Raw genomic sequence first — 17,205 nt, 5'->3', positions numbered from 1 at the left:
GGCCAGGCGCCTTCAGCGAGCTGCTTTGTGTGTGGTGGGACCAACAAACCTTGATTTCCTATGGCTGGATGTCTTGCATTCCCTACGCCCCCGCAGTCCCCTCGTTCCCCCAGCACATTCCCTTTCTTCTCAGGCCTTCAGGACCTGTGTTCCCCCTCAGCAGCAGCCACGGGGCTGCCCAGAAGGACAGGGGGGCTGCAGGATGAAAGAGCCTCCTTGTGAAACGGGGCCGGGGGCGGATAGGTGCGGTGCTGCCTTGCAGTGGCTTTTTGGCTACGTGTTGGCAGTCTGACAGCTGTCTGCCCCTCTCTGTGTTTGTCGGTGGGAGAAAGGGAAATGCTGAACGCAAAATGCTGCTGCTCTCACCGCGATGAGAGGTGTTGTGCTCTGCTTGGAGCACAGCACCACTGCCGGGGGAAGAGGTCTTCTTGACGCTACGGGAGGAAGGATTTTGGGCTGCTGTCTGCACAGAAGAGGGGACAAAAGTCATTTTCAGGCAAAATCCCTTTGCTCAGAAGTGTGGGAGCTGCGTCCCTCCCCCTGCAAGCCCTGTCTGCCCCGCTCCTGCAGCACGGGGGTGGCTTGCGTTACAAACACTTCTCTCTTCCCCTCATGCTGGAAACTTGATTCTACAAAAACACTTTCAGAGCAGCTAATTACCAGCCCTGCAGTGGCTGGGCTCTCTAATTCCTGCCGGTCAGTGAACCAGCCCAAGGAGCTGCTTTTTGTTAAGTTGCTGAATGTACGAACGCAGCCCTGGAGCCATAACATAGCTGAGGTATTTTTTTTCCCCGGACGACTTCGGGATCCACGTCAATGTTGGGAACTTCTTTCCCTCACAGGGCCGAAGGAGCATCCGAAGACGCAGCAGGTCTGGGAGCCGCCACGGAGCTGCAGGGACACGGGAGCACAGCTGGGCTGCCAGGCAGGGCGTGATGGCCAGGAGATGGGTTTGAAGGTAAAGCCGGCACCTGCCAGCCCGTCTGCCTGCGATTTGAGGGCTCACTTCGGGTGTCTCCGTGCGTTCCCTCCTCCCAACAGTGCCACACCTTCAGAGGTTTCCTTCATCTGCCGGTTTGTATCCAGAGGGCTGCTGTGAAAATTGTTGTTCTGGGCAGTGGCTGAGACCACATCACTCCTCCCGGGCTCCTTTCTCTCTGCCCCACTTGCAGACCGCTCCTCTCGCCTTTCCAAGCCCTTCATTACCCACCTCTCCTCCGCCCACCGCCTCTCACGCAGCACAGCCCGGCTCCACTGCCCATTCCCAACGAGCCCCTTCACGCTCTGCTCCTGCAAAGTCAAACCCGGTCACGGAGCGGGTAGAGCTGTGGTCAGTGACTGCGGAGGTAGACGCCATCACACACATCTCTCCTCCTCTGCTGCGTGCCCTCCCGTTACCACCGCAGGCTTGGCTACACCTCAAGGGGCCTTTCCCACAGGGGCAGCGGAAGCACGTCGGGGTTGAGCCGTGTGGCTGTGCGGCGGGGATGCGGTGTGCCGTCCTGGGGGCAACGAGAGTACGGGCGGCCCCGCGGTGAGGCCGGGCCGACGGCAGCGCCTGCAGCTCCCGCCCTGTCCGCCAGGGGGCGCCGCGGTGCCCGAGAGCAGCGGCGCCCCCTGGCGGGCCGGGCGGGTGCGGCAGGCGCCGGCGCCGCACGGGGAGGGCGGCTTCGGTGGGGGGCAGTGAGCGTGCGCGGGGAGTCACGTGGGCGCGAGGGCCGTTCTTAAGGCGGCGCGCGTGGGCCGCTGGGAAGAACGCCGTGGGGATGGCGCGGGGACGTAGGAGCGTATCGCGGCCCGCGGCGCCGCCGGCACCCGCCAGGTAGGGCTGGGACGGGAGGGGCCGCCCGCGTCCGTTCGTGTCCGCAGCGCCTCTCTGACTCCGCTCTGTTCCGCAGCGCGGCCCCGGCGGCCCCGGTGCCGGCGGCGCAGCCGGCGCAGCCCGGGCTGATGGCGCAGATGGCGAGCACGGCGGCGGGCGTGGCCGTGGGCTCCGCCGTGGGGCACGTCGTGGGCAGCGCCCTCACCGGAGCCTTCGGCGGCTCCTCCGAACCGCCCCGAGCGGCGGTGCCCGCGCAGGTAGGAGCCCGGCGGGCGGGCTGACCTCGCGCCGCCCTTGTGCGGGGCCGCGCCGCTGCGGGACGGCCTGAAAGCCGCGTGCCCGGAATCGCGGCTCAGCGCCCCGCGCCCCGCCCGCAGGAGCCCCGGCAGCAGCCCGCTGTGCAGCCGCAGTCCCCGTACGGGCCGTGCCACTACGAGATGAAGCAGTTCCTGGAGTGCGCCACCAACCAGCGGGACCTGACCTTGTGCGAGGGCTTCAACGAGGCCCTGAAGCAGTGCAAGTATAGCAACGGTGAGCGCGCACTGACGCCAGCGGGGGGGCTGCTGCGGGATAGCGGCTGGGAGGGCGGAAAGGCTGCTGAGCAGCCCGCCGTGTGTTACGTTTGGTCGTCGTTCTGCCCCTGTGAGTGCCCTTCGTGTGTCCTGGAGTGCTGAAGGGGGCTGGGAAGGGCAGGGAATTGCCCTCGCTGTGCCTCGGGGGTCACACAGCTGTGGTTAAATTCCAGGTGCTCTCCTCTTGTTGCCCTGAGAGCCGTGCTGCTGTTAGCACACAGCTTCCCCATTCCTGCTGCGTTGGTTATTAGCAGATGTCAGTGATTGTGTGTCGGGCTTAGGCTGATCTACTTATGTGGGAGAGCATTTACTAATGGCTGCTGCTGACCTTGTGCTTTCTCCCTGAAGGTGTTTCTTCTCTCCTGTGAAGAATCTGCCCCCCCTATAGGAAGGAGAAGAGCTGGTGTAGAGCCGTGCTGCCTGCGGGAGTGAAGGAAGGACGGACAGACAGGCGCTGAGCTGAGGGAACGGGCTGGGAGAGGAGCCCTCTGGTGGTCCTTCACTTCTGGACTGGTAGGGAAGGAAAAGAACGGTTGAGACTGTGGAAATCAGTGCTCTGTTTATCGTGGAGAAATAAAGAAGCTTATTTGGAAGTACTACCTGTGCACGTCCCTTATTTAACATGAAGGCTGAAGTCAAGCTAGCTAAATATTACCCCTGTTACCCAGTTGCAGTGCAAGGCACATGTTTGCATAACTCCTGCAGACAGGAGCTGCAGCCCAGCAAGAACTGTACCTGTGTGACTTGGTGAAAGTGAAAGCAGATGGCACAGCTGAGATGGGATTGGCAGTGCTGCAGACAGAGCAGAGGCTGGGAAGGTAACTGGAGATGTACTGCAGTGCTTCAGGAGTGTTCTTTTTGTACTGCTAACCTCTTCTTGTAGAGCTGTTCTGACGAGCTAGGAAGGTGTGACCCGTCTGGCAGTGTGACTGAGATGTGTTTGGCTGATACTGCTTAGTGTGTTATGCAATGTTCTCAAGGTCGTTAGCATCGAGTGGTGTTCAGGGCTGTGTTCTATTTACAGTCGTGGCAGCAGAACAAGGCTCATTACTGCTGCCTGCGTGCTGTCTTTAGAAGTTTCTGGTACTTATTGTAGATCATTCCCCATTCTTTATGGCACAGCAGTGGAAGTGTGACACTTTCAAACACTTGACCCCTGAGTTTTCATGTCAGAATCAATCTGTAAACTGCTGACCTCCAGCTGCTGAACGTTGAGCAAGTTCTGAGCCTTGCCTGGAGTTGTGAAGATGTCCAGATGGAGGCACTTAAAGTTGGCAGCAGTGTTTGAAGGCACTGATCCTTCCAAATGTCACAGCCTAGATGCTTGGGAGTAGATAGTGTCCTGAGCTGCTCCATCCTCACCCAGTGGTGCCTCGTGCTCTTCTGAGACACAGCCAACCTCAGGAGTTCTGCACAGCAGCTCTGGCTGCTGCTTCTTCCTGCGTGCTGCCCGAGTTGACCTGTTACAGCCAGCACAGCCATGGAGCTGTGCAGGGGGCTGCGATGTGGAGCAGGGCTGTCCCATGGGTGGTGTGTGAAGGGGAGCCATGGCTGCACCATCAGCTCCCGTGGAGATGAGGTGGGTGCCTGGTTCTTGCCCGCTAGCTCAGGGTAGCGTTTCCCCAGTAAGGATTCATAGCAGGTAGCTGCAGTGCTTTCTCTTCCTGACAGAAGAATAGGAAATGTGAACTAATCTCTCTACCAAAAACTGAAGTCAAGACTTGTAAGTGGGACAGGTGGCTCTGTCATGAGAAGTTCCCTGCTCCTCCCTGCCACCTCAGACACTTCTAATATGAGCTTGTTTCTGTGCAGCCTGCAAAGGACGGCTGGGTGAGAGCCCTCTTGAAAGCTGCATCTGAGAACTTGCAGACATCTCTGATGAGGATGTAGCACTGCCTTTCACGTAGCTGCTTACTGGCAAATTCAGATGTGGTGTTTTCTGCTTTGCTCAGGGTCATCAGCACCCTGCATCACCCAAACACCAACACAGTCTGCAGGGAGGGATGTGGTGAAGAAGGTCCAGAGGTATTTCCTTGGCAAATTAATGCTATAAAGAGAATGTATCCCTGTCTAGAGGGGAGGAGGCGTGCTTTCCCTGTGTTTTGGCATGATCTGCAAACACCTGTGCAACCTGTTACCCTTCACCACTTCTTTAAGGGAGAGTGTCTGTCCCTGGGGCGATCACTGCTCACACACTGCTCGGTACCTTCTGTCCCAAACTGACACCTCTTCATGTAAGCAGTGAGGATCAGGATGCAGCACTACAGGTTCACCACCTCCTGGCATTTGGCTGTAAGCAGAGAATGAGATCTGTATGATTGCCCTGGCTCCAGGGGCATCACTGATATGGCTGGGAGCTGCCCGGTCACATCGAGCAAAGCTAAGGTCCCTGCCATGGCCTTTCAGCAGCACTCTGAGCTGCAGTATTACAGGCCACACCTGCTGCTGCATGGTGCTGGAAATGCTTCAGCTTAGGAGCTGGGATGAGCATTCTGATTTGGGTAAAACTATTGTGCTTTGTGAAACACCTATGTCCTTTAACTTAGTTACCTTAAGGTCAGAGTAGGAAAAATCCATGAGCCCTGTCTCTTGTTATTCCTGTTCCAAGAGCTTACCCAGGTCACAAGGGGAAGGAGTTAAATCTCAGCTGAGTCATTCTGGATGTTCTGGCCATGAACTCTCACCCAGTGTCACAACAGAGAAACTGCCAGGGCTGACCAACGTCAGCAGGCAGCACTGGGCATCCAGCTCAAATAGCAGAGGGAGCAAAAGCTTTGGACCACGTGTGTCTGGCAGCTTCAGCAGTGAGTGCTTCAGGTCAGGCAAAGGCTGCCTGCCAAGTGTGGGAAGGCCAGGACAGCCTGCTCCTTCCCTCCTCCCCTGCTGCATATGCTTGCACTCTGGAGCTGAGGGCCAGGATTAGAGCAAGGAGAGCCCTCCCATAAACCCGGGAGCAGAGGTGCTCTGCTGGCAGCTGTTACTGCCCAGTGACTTTTGTGGCTCCATACAGACCAGCAAAGCCCTTCTGGCAAGCTCCCCAGAGCTGCGAGGCTGGAAAGGTGCAGTGAGGACAACCTGGGGGGATTCTACTACTCGTGATCTTGGCTGCTGCTCAGTAACCACCCCCTTGCTTGGCCTCCCCTCCTGCAGGTAACTTAACTCTGTGGCATGGCTTTCCTCTGTGACTCATTGTGCAGGGGTTAAACGTGTCCATCATATATATATTTAATAAAGAAATAGGTAAAGGATGCTGATGTGCTTTGGTAGAGCTCTCCTGCCCTACTCCCTGACCTCTGCACACTGCTGTGCATGTAGTTCCTGTGTCCCTCCCTCTCCAGGGGGCTACAGCCAGGCACTAAGAGCTGAATCAAAGCCAGTGTTTTCCCCGTGTACATCACTCTGATGAACACAGCACTTCTCAGAGACGCGGGGGCTGCTTGTGCTGGGTGCTGTCCTGCAGGTAGGGGAGGTAACAAAACGCCCCTGGTGTTTGCTCCTGGGTGCTCAGGGAGGGGCAGTGATTTAGCTGATGCTGACCTGGTTTCAGTCATAAGTTTCACAGCAATGGGGAACTGTCCGTGCAGATTCCTGAGCCTCCTGCAGCTGGGTTCTGGGAGAGGAAGAGTAGCGTGGGGCTTTGCTAACAGCCTTTTGGGAGGGCTGCCTGACCTGTGTGATCTCAGCTGCTCTGAATCTCAGTCTTTTCACGGCATGGATGATTCTGTCCCTTTGTTTGCCCTGCAGCCCCTCTGGGCTGTGATAGTGCCAGACTGAAGAAAGGAAGCCACAGGGGTACAGCGGAGAAAGCAGGATGATGCAGCAGCAGTTCTGGTCCTTATTTTCCCCATACCTTATAGGGATAGCTATGCTTTAGTCCCTAAAACATCAAATTTGGGATAAAACCAGAGAGAATTCACTTTGTTCATTAAGCACTAGAATCATAGAATGGCCTGGGTTGAAAGGGACCACAGTGATCATCTAGTTGCACAGAACAATCTGCACTGCTTGTGCAGCAGCTGCATCTTCCACTGAGTTTCCAGATGTTGCTATATAGATGTTTCTCCAGCAGTGCTTACGGGGCACTGTAGCATCATCCCCTTTTCCTATGGAGATGCCAAGATATGCAGGTGAAATCCTGTCCCACAGCTTGGCTGCAGAGCACCTGAATGGTGGGAGCCAGTACTGATGCTGTTACAGGGAGTGATCTGCAGAGCTGTGCTGTGTCACAGTGCTTTGGACAAATTGCCTTTCTCCACATCTCCCCTCCTCACACAGAAAGGTCCTGACAGCCGTGTCGTTTGCGTCAGGGTGCATGTGGGCAGAGCTGTGCTCACTGCTCTGTTTATCTCATTTTTCCCACGAGGAACTGTGAAACCACAGAGCAGAGCATAAGGCTGATTAGCAGTAGCCTCAGAGGTGCTGCAGCTCTCACTACTGGGCTGGCCTAAAGCCAGTTGTTTTCCTGTGACTTTGGTTTCCAGATCAAACATCTGAGCGCTCACATCCGTTTTAAGTGATGCCTCGCTGTGCTGCAGGTTGCAGCAGCTGCTATACCAGGCTATGGAGGACACATTTTTCCCTTTCGGGTGGTACAGTACAGGTCTCGTGAGCACTCACATGAGAGCCTGTGGGTGACTGTGACAGGAGGGTTGTTTGGGTTCCCCTGGGCCATGTTCCAAGGCACCAGGACGGTTCCCATGTTAGCATTTGGTATTTCTGCTCTCAGGGAGGTGATGTAGAGCGCAGCGTGTGTCGGGAGAGTCCCTGGAGTAAGCAGAACAAGCATAGAGAGCATATTCCTGTAATTAAAAAGCTTCTTATTAAAAGGAAATTGCCCCCTTGCCCCAGCATTGGCACCCCTGTCCTGTGCCCTGTCCTGTGGCCTCAGCCTTGTGCAGGAGGCAGCTTGGTGGGAAGCTGGAGCAGATGGTGAAGCATTGTGAAGGAGCTTTGCCCTCTGCCCCCCAGGGGCCATGGCCTCCTGCTCACAGGCTTTTCTCCCACTTCTGAACGGAGCTGGGAACAAACCGGGGCTCCTCTTTAGCGGAGAGGCCTGGAGTGACCCCATGCCATTGAGCAGACCCCAGCACGGCGGTGCCTGCAGCCTCCTGCCCCCTGGATACGGTCTCAAGCAGCGATGTGACCCCGGTGGGACAAAGCCATGCTGCAGGACGAGGCCGGCTCGTGCTGACAGTTATCGGTGGAGCTGTTTCACACTGTTCTGCGCGCGCACTGTGCGGGCGGTACCTCTGCGAGGTGAAAAACAAGGGGCTGCCTCCTGTCTCCGCTGCCGGCAGGGCATGGCGCTCACCCTCTGCTACGTGCTGCTCACCTTCCTTACCCTGCTGCTCCTGTCCTGGGGTAAGTGCTACTCCGTTCTCTCTCCCTGGTGGGAAGCACTGGGACTGTCCCACTTCAGCCCTTTCCCTGGTGTGGGTTTTTTTGGGTGGATGGTGCTTTGAAACCATTGCTTCCTCGCACTGCTCGTGATCCCATTATGCCAGGTCTCTTCAGAGCCTCCTGAAATTAAGGCAAAAAAGAACAAACAGCTCCTGATGTACTTTGAAGAAGTTTCTGGATGCTGAACAGAGAGACAGACAGAATACCCAGTGGCACTTCATGTGCTGGAGCTTGAGAGCATCCGTTTGTTGGACCAGATCTAGTATGCTGATAGCCAAAAAGAGAAATAAGACTGCGAGGTTGTGACAGTCCCTGGGGTGAAACGTTCCCTACTGCTTCCCCATTGCTTATTCATCTCTTGAAGTCTTACCTTTTGCAGAGCCATTATCGCCTGGGCAGCACACGTCGTGCTGGGTAGGAAGCTGTGCTCAGCAGTATTTCCTGTTGTTTCTGAGTGGGCATGCACAGGCTGCAGTAACTGGGGAGTCCTGAGGCTTTAGGGACCACTGAGCATGCAGATGATTCCCAGGCTTCCCGTGGCTCTGTCTGGAGCTAGAGAGAGGTTTAGGGCGAGGAATTTCGGTCAGGGCATCCATGTGCACTGTGAACCCCCAAAGAGTTGAAGGTGGTAGGGCAGCTGTCAGGCCCCCACCAAGGGGCACCTGCCCAATACCTGAAGCAATCACTATGGCGTGGAATGGAGTGAGTGTGACCGTTCCCTGCCCAGGAGCAGGAATTGGAGCTCAGGACAGATTTCCAGCTGTTACTTTCTGTTTTAGGTTCAGAGACTCTCAAGAGTCAAGTGGTTCTTGTGACTGTAGGGGAGTCTGTGTCGATGGAGTGTCCTTTCCACAAGTACAACGGCACTAGCAACCCCTTCTATGAGATCCTCTGGAGCCACAGGAATGAGTCCAGAAGGGTCCTGCAGTTTAGGATGACCCGATCCAATCAGTCCTGTGTGTATGACAGTAAAGGTCGCTTCAGTGGCGTTCTGGATTTTGGAAGGAGCGTGAGCTTTCTCAACATCTCAGCGGTGCTTATGAATGACACTGGCCTTTACCTTTGCTATGTGAAGATAGGGATCAACAATCCAACTAAAAAGGCGATTCACCTGCTTGTTAGAGGTGAGTCTGGCTCTCTTTCTTTCTTTCTTTCAACACTGTACTTTTGTGTCCCCGAGAATCTGTGGTCCTCTCTGGTCTTTGAGTGGTTTCACTAAGCCTCTGGGAAGCATTATTAGCATTGTTGGATTGAGTTCAGTGGACAAGGGACCTGGCCACCCCCATAAACTTCTTTTCTTTGCAGGTCTGCATCCCTGGGCGGCCCCTGGGGACCTCAGCTACTCTGCACCTCAAGGCAGTAAAGTCACCCTGGACTGTGATTTCCCCACTAACCTGACTGGCAACTTCACAGATCTCTTCTGGCTGCACAAACGAGACCAGAGCCCGCCCCGACTCATAGCATGGCACCTCAAGTCCGGTTTCCAGATTGAGAACGGCAGCATTGGAAGTCGTTTCCAGAGCTCATTAGATCTGGAAAATCACTGGAGCCGTCTCACCATTACTGGGTTGGAAGCGAAGGATGGTGGCTGGTACCAGTGTCAGAGAGGCCTGGGAGAGCTTTCTGGTGGGCAGAGGGGGAGGGGAACCAACCTCACTGTGAAAGGTGAGCGTGTTTCCAGGGACATCGTGGGGCAAGTGAAAATCCTTCTGTCCCTGTTGGCCTTTATGTTTCAGTCGCTCCATCTAATCTATGGCTTTAGTGACAGGATGGGTGTGAGTCTTCTCATCTAAGACACATCTTACTGTGCAGAGTGCTTCTCATTCACCTTGCTACCACCCTGCGGAGTTTGGGGAGTGCAGGTAGGCAAGAGCTGGAGCTGCGTCTGCAGCACACTTGTACCTGCACTGGCTGAGGGGGCTGGCAGCCCAGAGTGCAAGCTGCTGTTATGGTGCAACGGCAAGGCTTTGCAAAGTCGCAGAACATCAGTGCAAGATGCACAGATATATTTAAAGTATCTACAAAACCACAGAAGTTCATCTGTGAGGTTATGTGCCTGTTGCTGCAGATGGTTATCTGTAAAAGTTGTTGATCGCTGGTGATGTGACCCTTCCAGGAACCAATTTCATCTGTATCTAATAGCAACGTAGGTTTTTAATGCATGCAGTTTAGTGTGCAAAGCATCTTTTATCCTGTGTAACTCAGTAATAACAAAACCCAGCCTGGCCAATTAACACGGTTAGTTAAACTTACACAGTAATTTGGGCTCGCCATGACTCACGTGGGAAATAGATGATGTGAGGATAAAACACGACCCTGTCTTGAACTGTAAGATGTGCCATGTCTTTGTTGATTTGCAGCCAAAAGGAATGTAACTCATATTTCAGAAGACATTCTTAAAAGTTGGGCTGGTTCCTTGTGTTCTTCTTTCTGCATCCTCATGCTGAGGAAAGCACCAGCACTGTGTGACAGGATGGGCACAGCCTGCTTCCTCCCTGCTTTTAGCCTTTTTTTCACAGGTTTTCTTCAATGTCTCACTCACATTCCTGAGCTGCAGAGGTCAGAGCCTGTTGCGTTTTCACTGAAACCACAAACCCACTTGCAGGTTTGCACATCCCAGTAGCTATTACAATATGAACAGCATGAGTACAAGCCTGCTTTCTCCTTTCTAGGCTCTTCATCTGCCCTGATTATGTTTTTGAGGAGCGCTGTGTTTGCTGTGATTGCTCCGTGCTTGTATTTGCTGTGTAAGTAATACTGGGCAAGGAACACATCTTCACCCAGACAACACCTCACACCTTACAGCAGCAGTGGCCAGCTGCATCTGTGTGAGAACACTGGCTCTTCAGCAGCACGGCCTGGTCCAATCCCTCGTCTGATTTACATTGCCCTCTGCTGACACCTCACTCTGGTCTCAGCCAGGTGTGGTGCACTGGGAACAGCTGTGACTCATCTGGGTGGCACTCCATCAGGTCACTGCTCTCCCATGCTGTCACCTGGAGGAGTGCGGCAGGAGGCTAAAGGCTTCTCCAAGCCCTGGTAAAATGTCTTTTGGCAGTTAACATGATGCAGGATTCAGCCAAAGGAAATGACTTTGGACTGTAAGAAGGAGTAAAGCAGACCATTATAGTGGGGAAAAAACTGTCAGGAAAAAAACCTTTGTGATCTGGATCTGTGAGCAGACACTGCAGTATAACTCACTTGTGCTATTTCAGCATGGGCTGCTCCTGCACAGCTGCATATCTTCTCTGTTCTGTCTCAGACAGGTGTCGTGTCCAGCTGATGAGACGGAACACCTTGGCGGACAGACTGCATCCCCACTGCGAGCCTTCGGAGACCACAGGCAGGGAGACCACGAGCAGGGAAGCCATCTACGTCAGCACTGGCAGCACAGAGTACAGTGTGAGTGTGGCCCCAGGCATCACAGAGCTCTAGAGGCAGCCAGGCAAAGCCCGGGCACTGCTGATTCCCAGCTGCAGTGGTACAGGAGCTGGTGGCCAGGAGCCCTGGGGAGGAAGATGTGGCCATGCTCCTGCCTCGCATGCAGGACAGCAACAGATGTGGGGCTCCTCCGCTGCCGTGGGGTAACCAAGGCTGTTTTGTTTTTTTTCACAGCTCCTCACTTTCCCAGGAAGGAACCCTGCAGCAGGGGACGTGGGACAAAGATGACAGCGCAGAAGGGCCCGGCAGGACATAGGGAGCTGTGCTGCACATGCTGTGTTCACGGCACCATGGATAATTCTTCTACATTGTGTAACATGCAAAAGGCTCTAGCAAACTCCTCTCTCCTTCAGTGGTTGTTTCTTCTGTTCAATTAAATCCTCTTGAGAACAAACCATGTGAGTGTATGTTCAGTTTCTGCTGTACCTGGCTGTTTTGGCTCCTGGTGGAGCTGGCTTTTGGCTGCTGTGCATCTAGCCTAGCTCAGACAAACTTTTGCATCACCCTCTGGGGCTGTTACCACCTGCCAGAAACAGCCACATCCTCCTCCCATGGAGGAAATGCTCGGCTGCTTTTTGGGGTGGAACAATGCCTACGTGACAGCTTTTCATGCTCAGGGAGGGAGGGAGAGGTGCTTTTGTCTCTGCTCTTACCACTGTTCCCTCAAATATGTGCAAAATTCTGGATAAGAGAATAAAGCACTGATTCTCACTGTCCTTGCCACACCTGGGCTGCTTGGGCAGCTGTGGTGCTGCATCAGCTGATGCATGGCACAAGGCAGAAGAGGTGAAGGCCTTCCAAAACAAGCCTGTATTGTTGTGACCTTGGTTTTGTGATCAGATCTCTGTGGTTGATGAAATCACATCAAGACAGTTGTGCTGGTTTTGTGTAAGGTGGTATTTGGGTTTCCTCTGCCACCTCACGATTTTCTCTGTATGCGCTGGCTGTGGCAGAGCACCACAGCACTCTGTGCCCATGCTGACGAGGCTGCTGCTCTTAGCAGGGTGTTTCATAACCAGCTGGGCATTTCTGTTCCTCATGGGATGCATGCAGAAAAACCCTGCCTCGATTCCACTTTGGAGTACCCTGCTGCCTCCTGCGCTGCAGACACACCATGCTGTGAGATGGTCATGTTACCGTGGCTCTGAGGAGCCTCAGCCATCGCTTTTCACTCTTGTTTTGCTCTCACTCCTCCCCAGGGAGACTGTGTCACAGAAAATTGGTCAAGGTCACATAGAGGGAAGTCATTGCTTTTGTTAGACCAGCTGATATAGAAGGTGGAAAAAATAGATAAGCCGTTGGGCACGTGAGCCCTTGTTGAGAGCACTGCAGCGTGTCACCATAGTGTCTGGCTTGTTGTGTCATACCTGTCCATCTCTGGGACCAAAGATGCAGTGACAGGGTGGCCTAACAAGACAGGACTCTGTCCCAGATCTCATGGCTCCATTTTCCCTCACAACCAGAGCACAGTCAGAGCCAGTCATGTTGGGAACTTGCAATCATCTCTCAGGCTTGGAGACATCTTGAGAGCTGGGCTGCAGATGCTGTTTGCACTGTGGTGGTGTTACAGACAGGTGGGACTTCATGCCTGTTGACTCTGGCAGCTTTTTGCTTTACCGATCTGTGGTCCTTCTGCACTGAGCACCAATTGTGCTGCAGGCAGAGCCTCCCAAATCATGTCCCTTAGGTAGGCTGATCAGGTTTCAGTGGTGACCCCACTCTGTACCCTGTTATTGGGGTGGGCTGCACATGCAAAGATGTGACTAGAAGTGAAGGTGGAGATGCTGGACTCTTGCCCCAGTGATGAAAGCCCCGCTGCTAAATCTCTGTTGCAGCAAATGGAGCAATGTGGTGAGCTCGAGTCCCCCAGCCCCTTGTGTCATTTACATATGCTTCACCAGCACCAGCAGCACACAGAGCAGCCTGGGCTTGTGCAGCACTGCAGTCTGTCTCAACACGACCTCTCTTCCTCTGCTCCTGGATCCTACCATGGTCCTGGGCTTCATGCTCCTGCTGCTGGCTGGGACAGCAGGGTCAGGTAAGATCAGCAGCATAGCTGCACCAACACTGGGGATGGTGGGCAGGGCTGAGCTTTGCACTGGGGACCATCAGCCAAGAAGGGCAGTTTGTTCCAAGCGTGGAGTGACCGGCGGGTCTGGGCAATGGGGATGCCCCATGGGGGTAGGGGGATGTTTTGGGGCTGGAGGTGTCAGGACACAGCTCCACATCAGTAACCACATCCCTACTGTGCACAGCCTGCAGGGCCCAGCCGGTGCTGACCCAGCCAGCTGCTGTGCAGGTGCTGCCTGGGGAGACTGCCCGTCTGTCCTGTGTCCTCAGCCCCCAGTACAACATCAGTGACTTCGGCATCACCTGGTACCAGCAGCGCCCAGGGCAGGCCCTAAGGTACCTGCTCTACTACAACACGGAGCGCGACAAGCACAAGTCCGCCAGGATTCCTGACCGCTTCTCTGCTACCAAAGACCTCGTCCACAACGCCTGCATCCTCATCATTGCAGTCGCCCAGGAGGAAGACAACGGTCGCTATTTCTGCTCACTGCCCCTCACCATCAACTGGCTGTAGAAGCGGGGAGCAAACCCAGCTGGCTCACCCCACACAAAAATGGCGTGCTGCTCTCAGGAGACAGAATGGCAGCCGTGGAAAGAAGGGACAAGGCCTCCCTGCAGGCCAAGGCTCTGGCATGGTTTAATAATGGTAATAAATGTAATAAGTATAATAAATGTAATAAAGATTTGCCCTCAACACGCTGTTTAGTCTCTGGACATCCCTGACCTCACACCGCCATTTTGCCGCGCCTCAGGCCCCCCTACCCTCGCCGCCATTTTGTCACTCCTCAGGCCCCCCTACCCTCGCCGCCATTTTGTCACTCCTCAGGCCCCCCTACCCTCGCCGCCATTTTGTCACTCCTCAGGCCCCCCTACCCTCGCCGCCATTTTGTCGCACGTCAGGCCACCCCCCCGGCCGCCATTTTGTCGCGCCCCTCTCCTCCCCGCAGGACCCTGCACTCCACTCACGGTTCCCCACTGCTTCTGAGGGAAAAGGACGCGTGTAATTGCACGGGCATTGCTGGGCGCTTTGTACGAACGTTGTCACATGGGGGGGGGGGGGGGAGGGAGAGGGTACTGCGTTTTCCACAAAATTCTCACAGATAATTTACACAGCCTGAGGACTGAGAGAGCAACGCCACAATACTTCGCGCCCACCACGACGGCAACGGCCGCGCCTCCGCACTACGCATGCGCAGCACAGCCGGGCAGGCACTGGGACTGGCTTTGGGGGCGGGGCCAGAACTGTATGGGGGTATCACGTGGGGCAAATCGAGAGCTACCATTGGCTATGGGGAGGAGAAAATGAGGCGTGCTACTTCCTCGTTCCTGCAGTGCGTGTCGAGGTGCCGTGTTGGTCGGATCTCAGTGGCAGAGCAGGATGGTGAGCGGTGGCCTTGGGGCCGCTCCCTCACTCTGCTGGGCTGGTGCGGTGGCTCCGGGACCGGACTTTCAGTGGTGTTTGGTGTGGTGCTCACTGTCCTTTGGTGTCACTGTGTGGTGAATTCCCTCAGCTGGGCGGTGAGAGCCCATGCTGTGTCCTGGTAGGAGTAGTCTGGGCTGCAGTGCGGGCTCTTTGTGCGTGTTGGGGGCGGTTCCCTGGAAGCTAATTCTGGAAGAAATCCCCGCTGCCTCTGTAACAGTTGTCAAACACCCTGGAGCTGCTGACTGGCTCTGTACCATTGAGTGATGCAGTTTAAACCTCTCTCTTTCCTCCTGCTGTGTGTGAAGCTGGTGTTAGTGCTAGGAGACCTGCACATCCCTCACCGATGCAGTGGTTTACCTGCAAAGTTCAAGAGCCTCCTGGTTCCAGGGAAGATTCAGCATATTTTGTGTACAGGAAACCTCTGCACCAAGGAGAGCTATGACTACCTCAGGACTTTGGCTGGAGATGTTCACGTTGTTAAGGGGGACTCTGAGGTAATGTTCTTGGCTGCTGTGAATTCCTCAGTCCTCCATCTTACAAGCTGTAGTTGTCCCACTGAAAGCTGGGAAACCCTTCGGTGTTTGCAATTCCTGAGCGCTAATGTGTGGGGGAAGGATGTAGGAACAAATAAGGCTCAAGAGACAACCACTTCCTAGGCTCCTCTTATTGCCCTTGTGGTAAGGGAGGACTTGGTGTGTAGTGGTAATACATGCACTCAACTTATTAAGTTCTCATAGCTGCTGTGAAGCTGCTGCAGTCCCTCAGATCCCTGCAGGAAGAGGGGACTGACTTACTGTTGAATAGCCTTGAAGCTCCTGCTCTGCATGTGGTTCCGGTCAGGCTCAAGATCCCAGTTCTTTGCTCTTCAGTTGCTCTTCTGGGGGTATAGTACTAGCATCTGGGTCACTGCAGATGGACAGAGACTGTGCTTGGGTAGCAAAAGGCAGACTTACGCTGTGAAACCTTCATTGTGTTGGTGAGGTTCTTTGATTTCTACCTTGTGTATCTCTCTTTCTCAGAGTCTGAATTATCCTGAACAGAAGGTTGTAACTGTTGGGCAGTTCAGAATTGGGTTGATTCATGGCCATCAAGTCATTCCCTGGGGCGATGTGGCAAGCTTGGCATTGCTACAGAGGCAGCTGGATGTAGACATTCTTATCTCAGGACATACACACAGATTTGAAGCATTTGAGCATGAAAATAAGTTCTACATCAACCCAGGATCAGCTACGGGAGCCTACACTGGTTTACAAACGTGAGTACAATGAGCCTTGTGTTTGTCTTTAAGACAGATGTCTGTCCTTAAGAGTGCAGCCCATGTGTTGAAGAGCACTGGTGAGATGCAGTGCCATGCAGGCCATCTCTCCCTTTCCCAGAGAACACGGCCTACCTCTCTCTGTTCATAAGGTCTTGGTTAACTTATGAGTTGGCCAGCACAGTCTGGCACTGATGTGTCATGATCATAACCCTGAGCCCACGCTCTGCTATGCTGTTGCTTCTTAGAGTTGCATTGCCTTGAGGTGTATTCCAGAAGCTGTGTGCAGAGCTCTTGTTGGGAAAGAGGCCCTCAGGGCACTGCCAACATCTGAGGCTTGCAGGAGCTGGAACATTCAGCCCTGAGGGCTGCTCTGGCCAACTGCAGCTCTGAGTCTGCAGTCAGTGCCTCTGAGCTGTGATGCTTCTCAGATAACTGCAGCCCTTTGCAATGTAATGTTTTATAATATATTTCCATAGGACATCTTGGTAAGAGGTGTAAGCTAATCAGGATGATTGACAAAGTATATTTTCTTTCCAGGAACGTCATTCCTTCATTTGTACTGATGGATATCCAGGCTTCCACAGTTGTGACTTATGTATACCAGCTAATTGAGGACGATGTGAAAGTAGAAAGAATTGAGTTCAAGAAATACTGACACGTGTTTGAATCTGCCTGCTGACTTCTCACTGCCTCTCATTCTTTCTCTCCTAGTTAAAGCTGAATCCGGCCACGTGGGGGTGCTGCTGCAGCGGTGTGTAACTGTGAGCTTGGGAAGTTCTCAACTAGGGCTTAGAGCAGGAGAAACTGATTAACAGAAATTGCCTTATTAAATATATATATTTCCTGTGTCTAAGAACGAGGTGCTGTTGTTCCTGACTTGCGGAGCTGCAGCTAGTGGTAGCTTGGAATTTAACCTCTCCTGTAAAATGAGCATAGAATAAAACAGTATTTTCACATTTCTGGATCCTGTTAATTGTTTGTTAATTAAGAGGACAGGAATTCAGTGTCAGGGGGCTGCTCTTTGCTTCCCAATGTGTACCACTGAAGCCTCTCTAGATTTATCAGAGATACTCAATGGACTCTTAACAGCACTGTGGCACCTGACCTCCTGCTGCCTTCAGCCTCCCTTCCTGGCTGGTGTGCTTGTGTTGAGGAGCTGTGGGAGGCTGGTGCAGTTCTGTGGGATGAGGTAAGGCCAGCTGAATAGCCTGGGGGCTGG

The 17,205-nt window shown here is 54.0% G+C and overlaps 4 protein-coding genes across 9 annotated transcripts; all 4 read left to right on the top strand.

The window, feature by feature from the left end:
- Nucleotides 1–1,748: 1,748 nt before the first annotated feature.
- CHCHD10 (coiled-coil-helix-coiled-coil-helix domain containing 10) lies at nucleotides 1,749–2,990 on the top strand. The gene is made up of 4 exons (XM_003642222.6): nucleotides 1,749–1,822; nucleotides 1,899–2,079; nucleotides 2,200–2,353; nucleotides 2,743–2,990. Exons 1-4 carry the CDS (start codon nucleotides 1,767–1,769, stop codon nucleotides 2,760–2,762), a joined length of 411 nt encoding a protein of 136 aa, XP_003642270.2. The 5' UTR covers nucleotides 1,749–1,766; the 3' UTR covers nucleotides 2,763–2,990.
- Nucleotides 2,991–7,680: 4,690 nt separating this feature from the next.
- LOC769646 lies at nucleotides 7,681–11,632 on the top strand. Of its 4 annotated transcripts, XM_001231861.7 has the most exons (6): nucleotides 7,681–7,755; nucleotides 8,574–8,918; nucleotides 9,100–9,459; nucleotides 10,467–10,541; nucleotides 11,057–11,196; nucleotides 11,410–11,632. In XM_001231861.7, the coding sequence occupies exons 1-6, from the start codon at nucleotides 7,695–7,697 to the stop codon at nucleotides 11,461–11,463; spliced, it is 1,035 nt and encodes a 344-aa protein (XP_001231862.5). In that variant the 5' UTR covers nucleotides 7,681–7,694; the 3' UTR covers nucleotides 11,464–11,632. The 4 variants fall into 4 exon arrangements, 3 of the variants coding, with proteins under 3 accessions (XP_001231862.5, XP_015130953.3, XP_040504049.2); XM_015275467.4 differs by lacking the exon at nucleotides 10,467–10,541; XM_040648115.2 differs by lacking the exon at nucleotides 11,410–11,632 and having other exon boundaries at nucleotides 11,061–11,196.
- A 1,518-nt stretch (nucleotides 11,633–13,150) lies between these two features.
- VPREB3 (pre-B lymphocyte 3) lies at nucleotides 13,151–13,999 on the top strand. Its single transcript, XM_415223.8, has 2 exons — nucleotides 13,151–13,273; nucleotides 13,491–13,999. Exons 1-2 carry the CDS (start codon nucleotides 13,225–13,227, stop codon nucleotides 13,817–13,819), a joined length of 378 nt encoding a protein of 125 aa, XP_415223.3. The 5' UTR covers nucleotides 13,151–13,224; the 3' UTR covers nucleotides 13,820–13,999.
- A 631-nt stretch (nucleotides 14,000–14,630) lies between these two features.
- Nucleotides 14,631–16,942, top strand: VPS29L (VPS29 retromer complex component like). Of its 3 annotated transcripts, NM_001277505.1 has the most exons (4): nucleotides 14,651–14,686; nucleotides 15,034–15,222; nucleotides 15,748–15,983; nucleotides 16,524–16,939. In NM_001277505.1, exons 1-4 carry the CDS (start codon nucleotides 14,684–14,686, stop codon nucleotides 16,639–16,641), a joined length of 546 nt encoding a protein of 181 aa, NP_001264434.1. In that variant the 5' UTR covers nucleotides 14,651–14,683; the 3' UTR covers nucleotides 16,642–16,939. The 3 variants fall into 3 exon arrangements, with proteins under 3 accessions (XP_025011268.1, XP_025011267.1, NP_001264434.1); XM_025155500.3 differs by having other exon boundaries at nucleotides 14,631–15,222; nucleotides 16,698–16,942; XM_025155499.3 differs by having other exon boundaries at nucleotides 14,631–15,222; nucleotides 16,524–16,942.
- Nucleotides 16,943–17,205: the final 263 nt, after the last annotated feature.

The sequence above is a fragment of the Gallus gallus genome, chromosome 15 (assembly GCF_016699485.2).
Source record: "Gallus gallus isolate bGalGal1 chromosome 15, bGalGal1.mat.broiler.GRCg7b, whole genome shotgun sequence".
In the NCBI taxonomy this organism is placed as follows: domain Eukaryota; kingdom Metazoa; phylum Chordata; class Aves; order Galliformes; family Phasianidae; genus Gallus; species Gallus gallus.
Note: the sequence above shows the minus strand (reverse complement) of the source record. Positions and strands in the feature narration are given on the sequence as shown.